Source organism: Nicotiana tabacum, chromosome 8, assembly GCF_000715075.1.
Source record: "Nicotiana tabacum cultivar K326 chromosome 8, ASM71507v2, whole genome shotgun sequence".
Classification (NCBI taxonomy): Eukaryota; Viridiplantae; Streptophyta; class Magnoliopsida; order Solanales; family Solanaceae; genus Nicotiana; species Nicotiana tabacum.
Genome location: NC_134087.1, coordinates 21,585,737 through 21,603,664, shown reverse-complemented (window position 1 = coordinate 21,603,664; position 17,928 = coordinate 21,585,737). Strand labels below are relative to the sequence as shown.

Here is a 17,928-nt window from a genome sequence, read left to right as displayed (position 1 = left end):
ATTTTCTTAAAGGGTGTGCCAAAAACTTAAAAGTCACTTATTATGGACCAGTGGAGTACCTTCGAGGACAATGTCGTTATGGGCCGTTTGGTTGAAAAGATGTTATCTCAGGATTAAACTAATCCCTAATTAGTTATTCCACCTTTTCATTGGGATTAAAAAATATTACAATCCCGGTATAATTAATCCCGAGATTAATTATACCACAATTTTCTCCCAACCAAACATGAAATAAACTATTCTTAAATTTAATCCTAGGATTAATTATTCCTTGTCCCTCATACCAAACGAGCCCTTAATGTATTCTCAAACTTTAAATAATTGATGCAAGTCAATGGATATTAAATTAAAAATTGTGAGTATTATAATTATAAATTATTTTTGACACATAAATATATATATAGACTTCGAATCCAAAATTAAAGTGACAAAATTACATAAAGTTATGATATAGTTTTCCAATAACTGCATTTGAACAATTGCGCCACCCTCTTTCGCGGCGTCGCGTTGCGCCGCAACCTTCACCCCCGCGGCAGACGTGTTTGTCTGACACAATAACAGAATTTCTCAACCAAAAAAGCCCCAAAAATATACGTATACGTATACGTACATATATACGAAATATACACGTAGTTGCAGGTAGAAGGAAGTTTTTGATTTTGAGGAAGAAAACAACAACAGAGATATACAAAGGGGGAGGTGGGGGCAATTGAGAATTGTCTCCTTCTCCCGAACTTTACGTTCCATTTTTTTCTTCTTCTTTGATATTGGGGTTGATATTAATACAATACAAAGCAGATTACAGATATCCAAAACATACAAAAATTCTATATATAGCACTTTTTCCACATTACCCTTTTTTCTCACTTTGTCTCTCTATTCCCATCCCTTAGTCTAGAACATTCCATGTTGTCAATGGCCTCTAAAACCCTACGTTTTGCTTGGGTGTAATCGGTTTTTTTTTTCTGTTATGGGTTCTTGTGGAAACGGAAGCCGGGTTGAAATGGAGAACGGTTGGAGTTTTTTGAGTTCTGATCCTTTAACAGTTACTGAGAATTGTTGGGCTGTTGCTGAAGAAGCTACAGAAGAAGTGGTGAATTGTCTTCATCCAACACTTGACACTGAGGAAAAGAGGAAAGACGTTATAGATTACGTCCAGAGTCTCATCAAATTCTCTCTTGGATGCGAGGTGAATCTTGAATGTCTAGATTATCTGTATAACTTAAATGTTTTGCAGCTAATTTTAAGTGATATCTCATAATTATTTTTCACGAGGCCTTTCGTCTTCATAGATTATTTGTTCCATTGCTATCTCAATGTTTTATCACGGTTTTTTATGCTTTCTATTGTATGACGAGGGTGTCCGTACCAGCTTGTGCGCACCTCTAATATTCTATCGAGTTAGAGTAACTCTGTTTATCAAGGCTTAGGTCAATGTGACGTCACCACCTAAGTGCTTTTTTCCCCGCAACGTTTGAATTTGAGACTTGATGGTTCTCCTCCCACTCTATTGACCACTCGCAACACCCTTGGGTTCAATCGTTTTAGCTTCTATTGATACCTTCTTTTTGAAAATAATGTGGGTGTGCTTGTGGGGGTGGGGTAGGGGCTTGGTCAACCTGCAGGAGGTCAGAAAATGATGTTTTACCTTTTATTTGATGTTTTCTTCATATCGGCTGAACAGATAAGGGTCGATTTAATGTTGTTTACAATCTCAGATTATATTCTGCCAATCTTAAGATGGTATGAATGCAAAGGGGGAGAAAAAGAGACCTAGATTTTCTTTTTCTTCTTTTTAGCATTACTGCTACAGTTTTACTAAAGTAAGCTTTTTTCTTTTAATAACAATGGCGTTTGCGTTACTTATTTGCCACCTTTTTTTATTTGATATGATGATGATATGTGTTGAGCTTAAAGAAATAAGTGAGGATTCATGTAGTCGATCCCAACCTGTTTGGGACTGAGGAGGTGTTGGTGTTTGTGTAAACTTGTGCCGACCTTGACTAATCCACCAAGTATCTGCTGTCTCTCACCAGCATAGGTACCGAGTCACCATGTTTAGGCAGATGAGAAGAATTTACTTAGTGTTCACTTTGCTAGGATTGGAACCTTGGTTCCCAAGGTTTTCTCTAGCTCTTCAACCTCGAGGGAATCCCCTCAGTTCTAGAATTATTACAAGTACTATTGTCGATTGTAGTGTTAAGCCCAAAATTTTGTTCTGGCAGCTTTACTCCTTACTTAAGTTCATGTACTTTCGGTAAACCAAGTTAGAAGAAGAAGAAGAATGGTAGTTAAAGATTTCATTGTCATGATTACTACAAAAAGTGTAACTACTTTGAATTGCGTTGTAATAGTTTTCACTTATAAAAGTGTAAACACTTTTTTGGCTAAGAGCATCGGGTCTTGACCTATTGCACTGCGTTAGAAGTGATGTTTTAGTAGTTGATCTGAGAGCTAGTAGTAATAAATAGCAGTAAGCTGTTTCTTTATGGGAGGGGCTGGCAATATTCACTTTTGTAACTACTTTTCTTTGGCTTGCTGGGTTGTTTAACGTCATTTTTAGTACGAAGAAGATGCCCGAAAATGGAGGCAGAGTACGATGATCCCGCTATACAAGAATAAGGGGGATGTCCAAAACTGCAACAACTATAGGGGTATCAAGTTGTTAAGCCATACGATGAAAGTGTGGGAGAGGGTGATTGAAGGGAGGTTGAGGAGGTGTGTGTCCATTCCCGAGAACCAGTTTGGTTTCATGCCGGGACGGTCGACCACTGAGGCCATTCATATTGTGAGGAGATTGGTGGAGCAGTTTAGGGCGGTGAAGAAGGATTTGCACATGGTGTTCACGGACCTGGAGAAGGCCTATGACAAAGTCCCTAGAGAGGTTTTATGGAGATGTTTGGAGGCTAGATGAGTGCCTGTAGCGTATATTAGAGTGATTCAGGACATGTATGATGGAGCTAAGACACGGGTTAGGTCAGCAAGTGGAGACTCAGATTACTTTCCGGTTGAGATGGGGTTGCATCAGGGATCAACACTTAGCCTGTTTTTGTTTTCCCTGGCATTGGATTCTTTGACACGTCACATTCAGGGGGAGGTGCCTTGGTGCTTGCTATTTGCGGATGACATAGTCTTGATTGATAAGACGCGAGGTGGCGTAAACGAGAGGCTGGAGGTCTGGAGACATACCCTGGAGTCTAAGGGTTTCAAGTTAAGCAGGACCAAGACAGAATACTTGGAGTGCAAATTCTGCGGTGTTATCCAGGAGGCGGATGGAGATGTGAAACTCGATACGCAAGTCATTGCCAGGAGAGAGAGTTTCAAGTATCTGGGATCTATAATTCAGAAGGATGGGGAGATAGATGAGGATGTCACACACCGTATCTAAACAGGGTGGATGAAGTGGAGGCTCGCTTCCGGTGTCTTGTGTGATAAGAATGTGCCGTTGAGACTTAAGAGTAAGTTCTACAAGGTAGTTGTTAGACCGACTATGTTGTATAGGGCAGAGTGTTGGCCAGTCAAAACCTCTCATGTTCAGCAGATGAGGGTAGCGGAAATGAGGATGTTGAGATGGATGTGTGTGCGTACTAGGTTGGATAGAATTAGGAATGAAGTTATTCGAGACAAGGTGGGAGTGGCCCTTGTGGAGGCAAAGATGCGTGAGGCAAGGTTGAGGTGGTTCGGGCATGTTAAGAGGAGAAGCGCAGATGCCCCTGTCAAGAGATGTGAGGGGTTGGCCTTAGCAGGTGTGAGGAGGGGTAGAGGTAGGCCAAAGAAGTCTTGGGGAGAGGTGATCAGACGGGACATGACGCTACTTGAGCTAACCGAGGACATGACTCTAGATAGAAGGGTGTGGAGGTTGAAGATTAAGGTAGAAGGTTAGTAGGTAGTCGTGCATCCCCCTTTATCTTCTCTAGCTCGATAGTATTAGCGCTAGTTCGGTACCCTTTTTTTTCCTTAGTTTCTATATTCGCATGTCTCGTTTCGTTGTTACTTGCCATTGGTAATTCCGTAGTTTGCTAGCAGTACTTCGTTCATATTCTCGTCTGCTGCCTTGGAATTAGTTTTCTGAATATGTTATCTTGTTGCTACTTGTTATCAGTACCCTTTCATATTACCTGTTGCTATCCCCGGTTTAGTTTTCTAATTATTGTTTTGCTATTACTTGCTACTTGGGCTTCTCCCACCTTCTGTAGCCGAGGGTCTATCGGAAACAGTCTCTCTGCCCTTCCAGGGTAGGGGTAAGGCTGCATACATCCTACCCTCCCCAGACCTAACTTGTGGGACCACACTGGGTTGTTTGTTGTTGTTGTTGTTGTAACTACTTTTCTTTCATTTCATGTCAAGTGATTTTTGTTCCTTTAAGCATTCTTTGTACACCTTTCAATCAATTCAACTTCAGGAAGCTAATTTCTGCTTTTAGTCAAACACATATGAGTTAAACTGAAATGCATGACTCATTTTTTATCTTTTCTTTTCTAAGTTCTTAGGAATTCTACATTTTCATAAGCAAATGCTATTAGATGCATAACTTAGTCGATAATGAATCTGATCGTTCCAGCCGCTAAATTGAGTAAGTCTATACATTTGAAGTATTCAAGTCTTCTCTTGCTTTATTTGTTCACAGAATGGTTGAACATCCTTTTCTCTTTAAATTATGTCCTGCTACCTTAGGTGCATCAGCTTCAATATTGCGTAGTCTGGTGTGCTTGAACTTGAAAGCTAAGCTTATATAAGATCACATGTTGTGCTTGAACTATGTGATTTCTGTTCATGTTTACTAACTGATGAAGCTTGAATGATGTTGTTCAGACCTTAAACTGAAATAGTTTGTAAGTTCTATCTTGCGTTTCAGTATCTTAATTGAGTTTTACTGATGGTACTTGTTTGTCGTACAGGTCTTCCCATATGGATCAGTGCCACTGAAGACCTACCTTCCTGATGGTGACATTGATTTGACTGTTTTTAGCAGTTCTATTACAGAAGAAACATTGGGCCGTGATGTTCTTGCTGTTCTGCAGGAAGAAGAGCAAAAAGAAGATGCTGAGTATGATGTCAGGGATACCCAATTTATTGATGCTGAGGTTCTTTCCTGACTAATAATGACAAGTGTATTCAAACCTTCAGAATCTGTAAAACGAACTGAATTGGATGAAGTATTTCACTGTTCTTTGCTGTTTCAAATAGTTCGAAGAGTTTTCATTTCGATATCCTGCAGCCTAAGGATAGTTGAGCATAAGCAAATGTTTTTTTTCCATGCCTAGTAATTTTGGGGGTAGGGGGAGGCTTGTGCTTTTAGTTGCTTGAAGAATGTTTATTGTATTTGAAGGTTGTTTTGTAGAGTCTGTAATACTGTCTATTGGTTGGCTATCAATAGTAGTTTACTATTTTTATGCTTAACTGATAATTTTTTATCTGTTTAGTATTGAGACGTTTGGAATTTCTCATGGCAGGTTAAGCTGGTGAAATGTCTTGTACAAAATACTGTGATAGATATATCCTTTAATCAGTTAGGAGGACTTTGCACACTTTGTTTCCTTGAGCAGGTAATTTACAAAGTTGACTTTTAACAATCAAATTTTTATCATTATATTATAGGTGCTTGGTTGCAGGTGTCAATGACAGTGTGTCAATTTAATAGTGCCATTGTGCTTTACTTTTTGTTACATAGACTATTATGTGCAAAATTTTAGCATGTCTTGGTTAAGCTGAAGCAGCTGTAAGTGGAAAATGGTGGGTGTTGACATCCATATATCCCTCCTTTCTGCAGTATTATCCAATTTGTGCTTAAAATGAACTATATTTTAGCTTTCTAAACAAAAAAATCTGATAGCCTTTAGTTGTTTATTTGTCTCTGTCAGCTTAATGTCTTTTTAAACTGTCTGGAGTTTTTCATTCATTATCCTTCTATTACCTGCAAAAACTTGGAGAACCAAATATCTCCCGTTTTATTTTAGTCGATATTTTTTATTCTTCTGTTTTCATGTTGATCGAGGCAATGAGCAGCTGATTTTTCTTGTTGTTGGCTTCTTTGTTTCTTGAGCGCAGGTAGATCGTCTTGTTGGGAAAAATCATCTCTTCAAACGTAGTATTATTTTGATAAAGGCTTGGTGCTATTATGAAAGTCGTATTCTTGGTGCACATCATGGTCTGATTTCCACATATGCTTTGGAAACACTGGTCTTATTTATATTCCATCAGTTCCATTCTTCGTTAAATGGTCCTCTAGCGGTAATTACTTGTTTTGGTGCATTTTGACTTTGTGCATTATGCTTTGTGCATAAGTTTATTGGATATCCTGTTTATGCTTGATTTTAGGTTCTCTATAGATTTTTGGATTACTACAGCAAATTTGATTGGGACAACTATTGTATCAGTTTGAATGGTCCAATATGCAAATCATCTCCTGACATATTAGGTAGGCAATGCCCTTCCTTTCATCTTTGATGTTGCCTGCAATCTCTTTTCGATGTCTACGGCCTTGTATAGATTAATTTTTTGTACTCATACGTGAGCTTTCAAAGAGATTGGTCTCTCTCTCTCTCTCCCTTTCTTTTTCTTTTTTTTTGTGTGTGTGTGTGTGGGGGGGGGGGGGGGGGGGATGATTCAGATGAGTGAAGATTTGATCTTTCTTCATTTCAAATTTTTGCTCACGGTCGCCCCTTTTCTGTCTGCAGTTGAAATGCCAGATCATATAAGCAACAATCTGTTGCTTAGTGAAGAGTTTCTAAGGAACTGTATGGAAATGTTCTCAGTTCCATCCAGGGGTCTTGAGGTGGACACACGAGTATTTCAACAAAAGTATCTAAATATAGTTGACCCCTTGAAGGAGAATAACAACCTTGGCCGTAGTGTCAACAGAGGTACAACTTTAATGATTTCTTTATGTGGTTTACAAGATTATCACATAGGAAATGCAGCGTCCTTTTGTTTCTTTGTTCTTTTGTTTCCCTTCTTTGGTACTTTGGTGACTCAAAGAGTATATGAGGAATAGGAGCCTAATGATCTGATTCTGTTGTTTTGGTTTTGGCCACAAAAGAGATCATTACCAAATTTGTTTTGAATGCTTTCAGCTAGGTCTTTATATTTATCTTTGCATTCCTTTTTTCCCATAGCAACCAAAAGTACTAAAATGTTGCTAAGTGACCATGCAGTTCTATTGGCTTAACAACTAGTACCACCTCTAGTTAGATATGAGCGATATGTTTTATGATTGCCTACAGAAGAGTAGATAAAGTCATTTAAGAGTTATTATGACTGTACAAGAGAAATTTTGGAAAAGAAAATGTGCTTGTCTTGTTATTCCCGGAAAGAGCATGTTTTTGGTGCTTCGGGTTGGTGTTTAGGTGGTGTGTGTTACTTTATCTCATGCGTAAGTTATGCTTTGATTCCCTCCAGGGAGTTTCTGTCGAATACAAAGAGCTTTTAGGTATGGGGCCCGCAAGCTTGGGAACATTCTTTCGTTACCATCTGATAGAGTTGCCGATGAGATCAAGAAGTTCTTCGCAAATACTATTGAGAGGCGTAGACACAATCTTTTGGCTGATTTACAAGATTCCGGCCTAATATATGGTGATGAAGACACATGTTCTTCGTTATCCCCTGCTGAATCGTATGCTGACAATAGAATGCTTCTGAAATCATCCGATGGTGATTTTGAGAATGATAGCCTGAAAAAGGTATTTAAATCAATGTCAAATGAGTTGTCGAGTAACTTGATGAATGGAGTTTCTTCAGATATGGTGTCAGAAAGTGGCTCCTTTCCAGATGATGCAGCATTGTCAGGATTCTTTCTATCTACGGATGAAAGTGATCATTCAGCTTCTGATCCTCTAAATCTTGATGTTGCAAATGGAACATATGACTGTTGTTTTAATGGAAACTCCATGAATTTTCTTTCTAGGAAGCATTACCATGATCCTCCGTTTCATTTCAATAAATCATGTGTTGAAAATGGAAACTCTGGGCCTGAGAATCTGTGCCAAAGTGACCTATCTGATTCTGGTTTGTGGGTAGAAACCAGAGAGTGCGCTCTGGAGTGCAGCAGCATATACCAATCAGGTACAGATTATAGCGAGAGCGTCTGGTCTGGTGGTTCAGTAATCTCGAGTCCAAAGACCAGTATTCTAGGAAGTTTATCTCTCGATATTGGGGAAAGGGACTTGGCGAGCACAGCCGGAGATGTTGAAGCTTTGAATCCTTTGGTGGACTTAAGTGGGGACTATGACAGCCATATACGGAGTTTGCTCTATGGCCAGTGTTGCTATGGTTTTTCTCTGTCAGCACCAGTACTCAATAGTCCATCATCACCATCTCAATGTCAGAACAAGCACTTTTGGGATACTGTGCGGCAATCGATGCCACTTAGACAGAACTCATTTTGGCAAACAAATGTGAATGGCATGCTTGTAGGACCAGCTGTTCACCGTCCTGATAATTATCTACCATCTACTGCTACTTTAGGTTCTGAGAAGAAAGAAACGGCACAAGGAATTGGCACCTACTTCCCGAATTCGGTAGTTTGCTCCTACAGTCTGTGCAGTTCTTTATTTCCCATCTTTATTATATCTCAGTTTGTTCAGATAAGTCCCTTTTCATAAGCTAGGTGCCTTTTTTGTATCACCCCCCTTTTTCCTTTCAGGAATATCTGACCATGTCATTAAGATTTGAAAAACAACCCCTTACGAAGACTTATTCTTTGGTGTCTTGCAGAATTATTCTTTCCAGGAGATACGGTGTAAAGGAAGGACTAGGATTAAGGCACCAAGAAATCATGGTCAGTTGCACATGCATAGTAGCACTCATAGTAATAAGTGGGTTCCTTCTCTTTCCGATGCAAATCGTTCAGAAAAGTGTACAGTAGAGATTTCAGCTGTGCAATCTTCTGTTCAAGTTCGTGGAAAGTTTGCTGTAGCTAGCCAATCTGATAAGCTCCTCAAAGATTTTCATGCCAATGATTTCTCGCATTCATCATGTATAATTGAGTTTGGATCTCTGGGGAATCTTTCTGAAGATGCACTTTCATGCACTTCTCATGACGTGCTCCTGATTCCAAGTGTCCCGCAAAAGGTGCAGCTTCCAGAATCTGTATGTAGTAAACAAGAAAGGTAAGAGAAGTTCCTGTTTTACTATTTTCGGGCTGTGCAGTAGTAGTGTAGTCTTTGTTTGTTATCAGACGACAATTAAGCCAATCTAATTTTGCTTTCAGGGCTGCAGAACATTTGTTGCGCCTTAAGAATGAAGATGAGTTCCCTCCTCTGTCTTTGTCGAAGGGTTAGGACTGACTTTCTACTTGTATGAAGACTTCAAGGGAATTTTTACAGTAAAAGCTAACAAAAGCAGATACTTTTAGGCAGATATCAGATAAGAAAGAGAGAATTACAGAAACTAAAACAGAGTATGTCTTTTTACCTTTCTTTGCATTATTTAGTATCTTTTTGGTAGTGAGAGAATACAACAACTCCAGCTCAGTTCCAATCTAGTTCGGGTTGGCTAGTGTAAAATAGGCATGCACATTGTATAGCACCTTTGGCAGCATAGAGTTGCTGCATTAGCGGTACCAGCATTATAAACTTAGTTCCTCATAGAGAACAACTTTGGTTCTGTTGACTGACTTTTGTTTTCATCTGTTTTACTTCATCTTTGCTCTCTGATTGACTATAGTCTTTGTTCCCTTCTGTAGATTTGGCTGTATATATTTTATGTCTGATGATAATATCTAGTAGTCTTCTTTCCCTTAAAAGAAATGACTGTTTTAACATGACTTTTGGCTTTACTACTACATATCTCAGCCTATTGTCGTTTTACTGAATAGCTGTTAAATATTGTGGCATTGCATGTCACAGAAAACCACAAGCGGAGGTAAGCTAAGCTTTTTATTTGAAGATCATGTTAATGTGACTGCTTCATTGCGTGTAATTGCGTTGATATTGAGCGCGCGCGCACGCACTCTCTCAACCAACAATAGACCCTTGCGCCCACAAGAAGTCCTTTCCTTCGTTAGTCTATTACCAACTAGGGGTCATTTGGTTCGGAAACAAGTTATCCTACGATTAATTATCCCAGAATTGTTATCTCACCCTCCCATAGGGATAAAAATAACACTACAATCGCGGGATAACTAATCCGGAGATTAGTTATACCGCGATTTTCTCCCAACTGAATATGGGATAAACTCATCTCAGATTTAATTATCCCTTATCCCTCGTACCAAACAAGCCGTAAGTATGGTGCACATTCGATTTAACTCTTATTCTTATCCATGATATTATATTTGTTCTTAGTACTTTCATTAACAAGTTGTATTGGACAAATATTTATGCCATTAGCGGCTAAGCAAGGGGGAGGACTGCTAGCTCTAGAAAGAATTTTGATGAGTTCAAACTGAATGTTCCCAAAGTTAATTTCCCCCAAACCCAAAGGGATGTAAGTGTATAAGTAAAAACTTTAAGGGGCGTCACTGAAAATTGCCCTAATTTCATTTTCTGCTGAATCTGCTCTTTGGTATTGCCGTATTGGTATTTTAAAAGATGGCCTATCGTCAATTCAGACCTCTTTTAACTCATAAAGCTAAGATGTCTTAGATTTGTACTTTGCACGTCTCTATTGTTTTTGTTTGGTCATTTTCTTCTATTTATATTATTATTATTATTATTATAAGTGGATATAAGAGATCATTTGCTCCATTAAACAGTAGCATAAAATCATATTTTGTGAATATATATGCAGATAAAAGAGCTTTGCTTCTTAGTTTTGAGGTTAGACTTAAAACCTTAAAGTGCTTAATTTTCTTATATCTTACACCTAATATTCCAACAAACATCAATTAGTATTGCTATGAATCATCTAGTTAAAATATAACCTTTTAGTCATATGTTTTAATATTCATAAATTACAGTCCTAACAACCCATTCTCTGATGCTTGTGAATATGAGATATTGATCATAGCTTAAACCTAATAATCTCAAAATTTTCAAAAACTCAAAAGATCAACAAAAGTATAGTTTTACCCTACTGATGACAGTATTGCAATAGTAATTCAACCTAGTACGTGAGAAACGATTGATTCACACAATTGGTCATTGCGCTTGGCCGAAAAGCCAGTGGCACAAAGCTACCGTGTGCTGGATTATAAATGAACGCCTCTAAGTCAGAATCTGGGTTAGAAGCAACACATGTACCGTTGTCTTCTTGCCTCGCAGTAGGAGCCTTTGGACCCAAGGTCACCTGTCGTTGGCTAAGTCTTCGCGGCGGAACAGCTGCGATGATCACATTGAACTACAATTTCCATTGAGCAGCAGGTAGAATCTTTTGCAGACGACTTAATACGCGACGGGGTATTGTAAGTAGCAGAGTAACTTTGCTGCCATGATCCATTAAACTTCATCTCTTTGCAACTCCGATTCGTTTTAAAAAAAAAGAATAATAAGAAAGAAGAAAAGCATAGTTATTATTTTGTTTCAAGGTGAAATGAACACGTGCAAATTGTAAGTTTTTATATTTTTAATTATAAAATATAGGCTCTCTCTCAATTATTAGATCAGATGAGACGAGAATATTGTGTATACAATCATATGGGATTTGATTTAGAGAAGAATTTTGTTGCCCACAAAAAGATGCCGTTTGCCTCCAAATAAAGTTATGTGGATAAGAATAAAACTCAGTATTGGTGGGATATGAAATAAATAACCCCACATTTCTTAATGCTTTTTGCTCCATGTGATATTTGCTACTGAAAATGAAGTGCTTTTTCTTAGTCAACTCACTCCTTGATGGAGAATTTAGACAAGACTTCTCATCTTTTATCTTTATTGGATTTTCATTTTTTGGTATTCGAGTTAGGTTGTGCGTATTTTATTATGAATTTGCATATTTACCAACTACTAAAAAAATAAAAACTAGCGACAAATAAATTTTATAGCTAAATAGCAAAATTTATTGCTAATCCTATTTAGCGGCAGGTTAGAGATAAGTTATCAAAAAATTTTGTTAATTGCGAGCGATTTAGCAATATATTAATGATGAAATTCGTAGCTAATTTTCATTTTCCTTTTGTAGTAGTCACTACTGACTAACATAACTGCCGACTAATTTTATCTAAAGTTTAAGAAGATGAGAAGAAATCACTAAACGTTATTTTTCTGTCTTTATTAAAATTAAAATTCTAATATCTATTTTCATCTATCTTTATTTATCGGGACGTAGACTATATATACTCCTGGTGTGCTATTTTTTTCCTTTTATTTTCTTCTTTCTGGTTTTATTTAATTTTTCATTTGAAATAGACAGGACCCTTCTTAGCTAGTTATATTCAATGTACGTTTCATCCATATCAACGTGGTGGGTCTGGAGTTGCTCTCTCAAGTCATTATTCAATGTACAAATGAAACAACTCATGAATATAACGTATAACAAAAAACAATGCTGTTCAAATTACAGCATAAATTCATACATCAATATCAACTTCTCAATATTACATTTTTAAGAACTACGTAAAGAAAAAGTAAACAAAACGTTCGAAAAGACTCAATATTAAAATAAAATAAAACCTATTTAACGCTTCAAGTAATAATATAAGAATTCAACTAATCGCTATTTTACTTGGTCTTAGGAATATCGATTATTTCAATCTAGTTATTTGAGTTGCAAGAAATTCGAATTTGTAATTTCATTTTATTTTCTAAATTAGAGGTGTGAAAATCGATGTACTCTCTAACTGAACTTAAATTGAATTATAAAAGCTTTCTTTAACTTTTGGAAGAAGACAAAAATTCGTAAACATACGTATTTTCCTCCGCTTGAACCAACCAGTGGATTAGAAAAAAAAAAGATACGGAAAATAATTTTCTGAAAATATTGTTCAAAAATAATGTTGGGAAACGAAAAAAGAAGTAGGATACCGAACATTGACATTAGGAAAAAATAAGAACCTTTATACTTTTTCAAGAAACAAAAGGGACAGAGATAAATTGTGCTACATTTAGTAAACTATTTTTTTTTTATAGATATAGATATATTAAGTTAATCAATGGAATTTATTTAATTGATATGGTCAACTATTGTTTAATAATTAGTAGATTGTTATGCAGTCGTGCACTGCCAATTATTTATTGATTACGTGATAATACACCCAACAGGAGTCACCTTCCTTTTGTCTTTACCTTGTCAAAGTCAAACTTGCAGGATTAAACCATTAAATGTGATTTTATAAGGTATGCGAAAATCTTAAAAGACTGAAAATATCTCATCGAAAGTATATAATATTTCTACTGGTTATTAGTACTACTAGAAACTTGTTTAGGTATTTATGTTTACATATTCGAATTGTTGAAAAAAATATTGACCGCTTAAATTAATGAGAACTTCCAAATATTTCATTTGACCTTTTACTTTAGTAGTGAATTCTGTTTTCAACAAACTGTAATAGCAAAGATTTAAGCTTTTTCATCAAACATGGTTAATAAATACAATAAAGTTTTACAAGTAATGACACCTACTCAAAATTTGTATAAGAGTTATGAAATTTAACAAAAAAAAAAAAAAAACCTCAAGAGTCCTTCCCACTTAGTTAGTCGTGCATTTTGTATTTTTTTTTGGTTTTTCAATAATTATTGATCCATAACCGATAGTGAACGAGATTCGAAGAGTAATATCCAGTTGAGGGAGAATATTATGGCCCCCTATCTGTCATGCGTAACCGTTTACCGCGTCTCACGAGGTCTAGAAGTTACTCTCGGTTTGGGATACATTGTTTTACCATATCCGATGTCGGATATATTGTTCATTCTACCTAGGTCTCGATATGAGGGGTTTCTGGCCTCGATTATAATCACGCCGATCCGGGCTTTCCCTTCGTTCTCTCATCGGGGAATAAGAGAAATTTTTGCTCTTGATTTTACCCGTACACAACGGCGGAAAGTTCCATATTGGGGGGAGGGGTGGAGGGACAAAATGCTCCCTAACAAAGGTGACTCTCCATACCTAGAGCTCGAATTCTGATTAAGAATGAAGGAGTATTTATCCCTCCACCATAATTTTTATTGGTGCATTTTGCAATTTCATAACGGGGTGTATCTAGTTTGACAATTAATTGGTCTATGATGCCACACGAGTATTAAATAAATGAAGGTGTGCCTCAATCTCACCTACTTCTGTATCTCATTTTATTGACAATATCATAATTGTCTTCTTAATTACTACAAATTGTAGTATTGTTTTCAAAACTATTCTATTCAACTTATGCATACAACAATACATGAGTGAAGTCAAAGTTGTCAAGTGCCAACTTCCCGGCCCCAACTCAATGAAATGGATGTTTTATACTTATATTCATATATGTTACTATTCGGTTGGTCGTTCTGAGTAATTGTGCTTGGTTTAGCAGTTTAAGGTCACGAGTAGTTTCACAGAGTGTATTATGACTTGTGTGCATTATTGACTCGGGTTTTTGAGAGGTTCGGAAAGGATTTTAGGGAGTGACTCTCATTTGAGAAGCTCGAAATTGAAAGAATTGACCAATATTTAACTTTTGAGTATTTGATCTCGGATTGAAGTTTTAATGGTTCCGATAGGCTCGGATGATGATTTTAAACTTAGATGTGCGTCCGAATTTAGATTTGGAGGTCCGTAGCATAATTTGAAGCGTTTTGGCAAAATTAGAAAGTTGAAGTTTTGAAAGATTGAGAGGTTTGACTGAGAGTTGACTTTGGTGATATCAGAGCCGGAATGCGATTTCGAGAGTTGGATTAGCTTCGTTATGTCAATTGGGACTTGCATGCAAAATTTGACGTCATTCCGGAATGATTTGGTGTTTCTCGGCACGAGTTTTAAAAGTTGAAAGATTTCAAAGTTCTATTCGTGGTGCAAATCGTAGTTTCGACGTTGTTTGATGTGATTTGAGACCTGGAGCGAGTCCGTGTTATGTTATAGAACTTGTTGACATGTTTCGATAGGGTATCGGGGGCCTCGGGCATATTTCGGATGGGCTACAGCCCATTTCTCCATGATGTTGGACTGCTGTTTTGCTGGTATCTGGTTTTCTTAATCGCGTTAGCATCAATTCCTCTGCATTCGCATAGTGTAATTTTGTAGGCAGGAATAATTGTTCTTGGCATTCGCACACTACTCTCTGCGATCGCGTAGGTGTGCATTTCCCTTCAACGCGTTCGCGTTTTACCGTTCGCGTTCGCATAGCACAACCCAGTTGGTTCCCTTTCGCGATCGCGTTCCCTCTTTTGTGGTCGCATAGTGCATTTCTTGGGCATCAGATTTTTACCTCTTCACGATTGCATTCGTCTGTTCGCGATCACGCAGTATTACTTTTGGACTGTAGTCATTTCCTCTTCGCGATTGCAATTGAAATTCCGCGATCGCGATGTACAAACACCTGGGCAGAATATAAAGGTATTCTATTTCGAGGGTTAGCCATTTTTATCATTTTTGGAGTTGTAAAGTTCGGTTTTGAGCGATTCTTCGTGGGTTTTTCAAGTAAATTATTGGGGTAAGTATTCTTCACCTGAAATTTATTATATTCCATGATTCTATCTTTATTTTTATCTTATAATTAGTGATATGAGCTGAGGAAAAATGGAAATCTTTGAAGAAATCTTTCAAAATGTAAAATAATGATTTGAAGGACGAATTGATGTCGGAAATTGATAATTTTAGTATAATTGAACTCATATAGGAATGGGTGTTCGAGTTTTGTAAATTTTATCGGGTTTCGAGGTGAGGGCCCGGAGGGAGAGGGGGAGGGGAGGGGAGATGACTTTTTAGTTCTTGTTAAAGATTAAAGCTTTATTATTCGGAAATATTTTCTATGAGTTTTATTTATGAATTGAAGTTATTTTGGCTAGATTTGAGCCGTCCGGAGATTATTTCACTCGAGCAGATCATTTTAGAGTATCGGTCTAGCTTCTTCGAGGTAAGTGTTTTGTCTAACTTTGTGTGGGGGGAAAACTATCTCTTAGGAATTGGGTTAATTGTGCTATCTTGTTATTTGAAAGCCGTGTATGCAAGATGACAAGTGGGTACGCGGTCTATATGTGATAATTGACGGCTCAAAGTATCTAGTATCTTCCCATGCCTTTAATTGAATTGTCATAACATGTGATGTCTCGTTGTTAATCTACTCTTACATGCTCTATTTAATGCTGTTAGCACTTATTGTATCTCTTACTCGTTATTTGGCCCTTATATGCCTTAGTTGAAGTTATTGCCTTCCTTATTGTCTTGTTACCCCTTACTTGTTGAATTTCTTCTATGACTCTGTGCTTATCTGCTACAAGTCCTAATTGTTGTGATTGCATACTTAGTTATCGCGTGCCTTACATGCCCTGTCATTTTTGTAAAGCTTGTTGTATTCTTTTGATTTTTACGTGGTCCCTTGGTTGCCGTGTACTCGTACCCTTGATTGTAGAAATTTTTGTAAATTGAGTTATTGAATTATTGTTGTTTATTATTATGATATTGATATGATGGGATCAGGTTACACGTCGCAACAAGTGAAATAAGGGTGAACTGATATGGTGAAATAAGGGTGAATTGATATGGTGAAATAAGGGTGAATTATGATATTGATATTATATGGTGGGATCGGGTTGCGCGCCGCAAAATATTTTATTTATTATTAGGATAATAATACGGTGGGATCGGGTTGCACGCCGCAACAGGTGAAATAAGAGTGAATTGATATGGTGGAATAAAGGTGAATTATGATATTGACTCTGATTATATGGTGGGATCGGGTTACACTTCGTAACATATATTTATTTATTACTATTGATATTCACATGGTGGAATACGGGTGAATAGTATTGTATTGTGAGATCGGGTTGCGCACTGTAACAGTTTATGTGTTTTGTATTCCCTGTTGTATTGTGTTGGCTTTGGTTCTTTCATATGAGACTCTGAGAATTTGTCTTTTCGATTTTTTACTAGTTTTCGAGGATTGAGTTATTGTCATTGACTTATTACCTTGTCATTATTTCCTGAATCCTGTTCCTAATACTATTATCCTGGTGAATTGATTTTCAAGATGAATTTGCTATGTTGAGTCATTACCTCATATCCTGCTGAGTTGTTAGTAATATAGCGATTTTAAATAAAATAATTAATAACATGCTTACATTATGTGACTTTTAAGTTAAAACTCGTCGTTTAATTCGGTACTTACTATTTGTCATGTTTCACTTTAATTGATTTATCAACTTAATCTCCTTACCATGTCTGCTGTTTTTACTTTACTTAACAAAGGATTGTTATTATGTTTTAATTTAATAAATTCTATATTAAATTCAGTAGCTTATTCGATGATGTATTTTATATGAAAATGTTATTTTCTTCACTCAAATAATTTCTAAAATAAACTCATCTTTATCATTGATTTCCTACTTGGTTCAGAAACTATAATTTTACTTTACGATATATAAATAAAATCTCTTGAACATCCTAATAATCGTATGACACATATATTATGTACAGAGTAACACGTGGATTTTGCCGTGCGAAGTGAGGTGGAAAATGTGGGCACAAGGTGCCGTGAGTGTTAAAGGATTGAAAATTGTGTTTTCTGATATGAGATTACGAGAAGTGGGATTGTTGAAATTGTGTATTAGAAATGATTTGATTGGTTGAGTTGGCATTGTTTTCCCTACTTGAGTACATTTACACTAGATTCGTACCCCGACCATATTGCTGCTTAATTACTTGGTTATCTCTCGTTGTCATTCGTGTCTCCCTTATCTTTACTACTGTTTGTAACCTGAATTCTTTCTGCTATAGGCGTTACCGTGATATTCCTTCCTTATTAGTTTTATGTCATATTCTGCACAGATTTACATGTCAGTAGGTGTCTTGACCTGGCCTCGTCACTACTCTTCCAATATTAGGTTTGACACTTACTGGGTACCATTGTGGTGTACTCATGCT

At 37.0% G+C, this 17,928-nt stretch overlaps 1 protein-coding gene across 2 annotated transcripts; it reads left to right on the top strand.

The window, feature by feature from the left end:
- Positions 1–466: 466 nt before the first annotated feature.
- LOC107799056 (uncharacterized) lies at positions 467–9,639 on the top strand. 2 transcript variants are annotated; one of them, XM_016622127.2, is made up of 9 exons: positions 467–1,189; positions 4,899–5,084; positions 5,454–5,546; positions 6,049–6,231; positions 6,319–6,418; positions 6,678–6,863; positions 7,399–8,516; positions 8,713–9,107; positions 9,209–9,639. In XM_016622127.2, the coding sequence occupies exons 1-9, from the start codon at positions 971–973 to the stop codon at positions 9,276–9,278; spliced, it is 2,550 nt and encodes an 849-aa protein (XP_016477613.2). In that variant the 5' UTR covers positions 467–970; the 3' UTR covers positions 9,279–9,639. The 2 variants fall into 2 exon arrangements, with proteins under 2 accessions (XP_016477613.2, XP_016477614.2); XM_016622128.2 differs by having other exon boundaries at positions 552–1,189; positions 4,899–5,156.
- The last annotated feature ends 8,289 nt before the right edge of the window (positions 9,640–17,928 follow it).

What these genes read in the sequence shown, in the direction of transcription:
- LOC107799056 (XM_016622127.2), top strand. Translation starts at nt 971, where the DNA reads ATGGGTTCTTGTGGAAACGGAAGCCGGGTTGAAATGGAGAACGGTTGG. An exon ending in ATCATCTCCTGACATATTAG is followed by an intron (nt 6,419 to 6,677) that starts GTAGGCAATGCC and finishes TTCTGTCTGCAG; the next exon opens with TTGAAATGCCAGATCATATA. An exon ending in GCACCTACTTCCCGAATTCG is followed by an intron (nt 8,517 to 8,712) that starts GTAGTTTGCTCC and finishes GGTGTCTTGCAG; the next exon opens with AATTATTCTTTCCAGGAGAT.